General features: G+C 38.5%; 2 protein-coding genes across 2 annotated transcripts in view; both read right to left on the bottom strand.

Annotated features, from left to right (window-relative positions):
- Positions 1-460, bottom strand: part of LOC119592095 (RE1-silencing transcription factor B-like) — a 2,027-nt gene extending 1,567 nt beyond the window's left edge. The window contains exon 1 of the mRNA XM_037940914.1: positions 326-460. Coding sequence (XP_037796842.1) covers positions 326-334 — 9 coding nt within the window. The 5' untranslated portion in view covers positions 335-460. The remainder of the gene's footprint in view (positions 1-325) is intronic.
- Positions 1-729, bottom strand: part of LOC119591816 (zinc finger protein 513-like) — a 72,589-nt gene that overhangs the window by 32,107 nt on the left and 39,753 nt on the right. The gene's annotated exons all lie outside the window — the stretch shown is intronic.

The raw sequence follows: 729 nt of genomic DNA, 5'->3' as shown, positions 1-729 counted from the left end.
TTCCCTTCTACTTGTACTACATCACACAGTACTACAAATAGGATGGCTATTTGATACCCAATACAAAGAAAGAACCCGTCTTTATAACAGTAATTTAGAAAATACCAGATGTTTTTACAATCTAATGTTCAGTGAAAAACCTTCTTTGATCAAAGTGGTTGAATATATCAAACAATTTCATTTATGTATTCCAAGACTAATGAATTGAAAATTAATTCAAAAGTATCCCATTTGTAGGTACTCTGTAACTCTCAAAATCCAGATTACTGCAATCATTCCTTTCCAGAGCTATTTGTCACATCATAACTTAAAGAGAATGAATTACCCTTTCCATGATGATTGAAAATGTGATTGTTTAGGTTTCCTTTCTGTGCTGAGCGATGTGGGCAATGGGGACATGCAAAGGGCATTTCCCCAGTATGAGTACGAATATGTTTGACAAGGTGATCCTTTGTAGTTGAACGATATGGGCAGTACTGACAGCAAAAGGGCTTCTCTTTTGTGTGCGTACGCATGTGGGTCCGCAGGTTTGTGGTAACATTGGAAGCGTAGGAGCAGTAGGGACATTGATGAATCTTGGAGGAGGTGCTGAGGACTTGTCCCGGTGTGTGTCTGCTTGGCACGCTATACTTCTTTTTCTCATTGTCCAGCTCTGCCTGTAGAGTATGCCCATCTTAACATCACATTACAGATACAAATAGATGCAAACTACTTATTTTGTTTTACTGG

The sequence above is a fragment of the Penaeus monodon genome, chromosome 29, assembly GCF_015228065.2.
Source record: "Penaeus monodon isolate SGIC_2016 chromosome 29, NSTDA_Pmon_1, whole genome shotgun sequence".
Classification (NCBI taxonomy): Eukaryota; Metazoa; Arthropoda; class Malacostraca; order Decapoda; family Penaeidae; genus Penaeus; species Penaeus monodon.
Note: the sequence above shows the minus strand (reverse complement) of the source record. Positions and strands in the feature narration are given on the sequence as shown.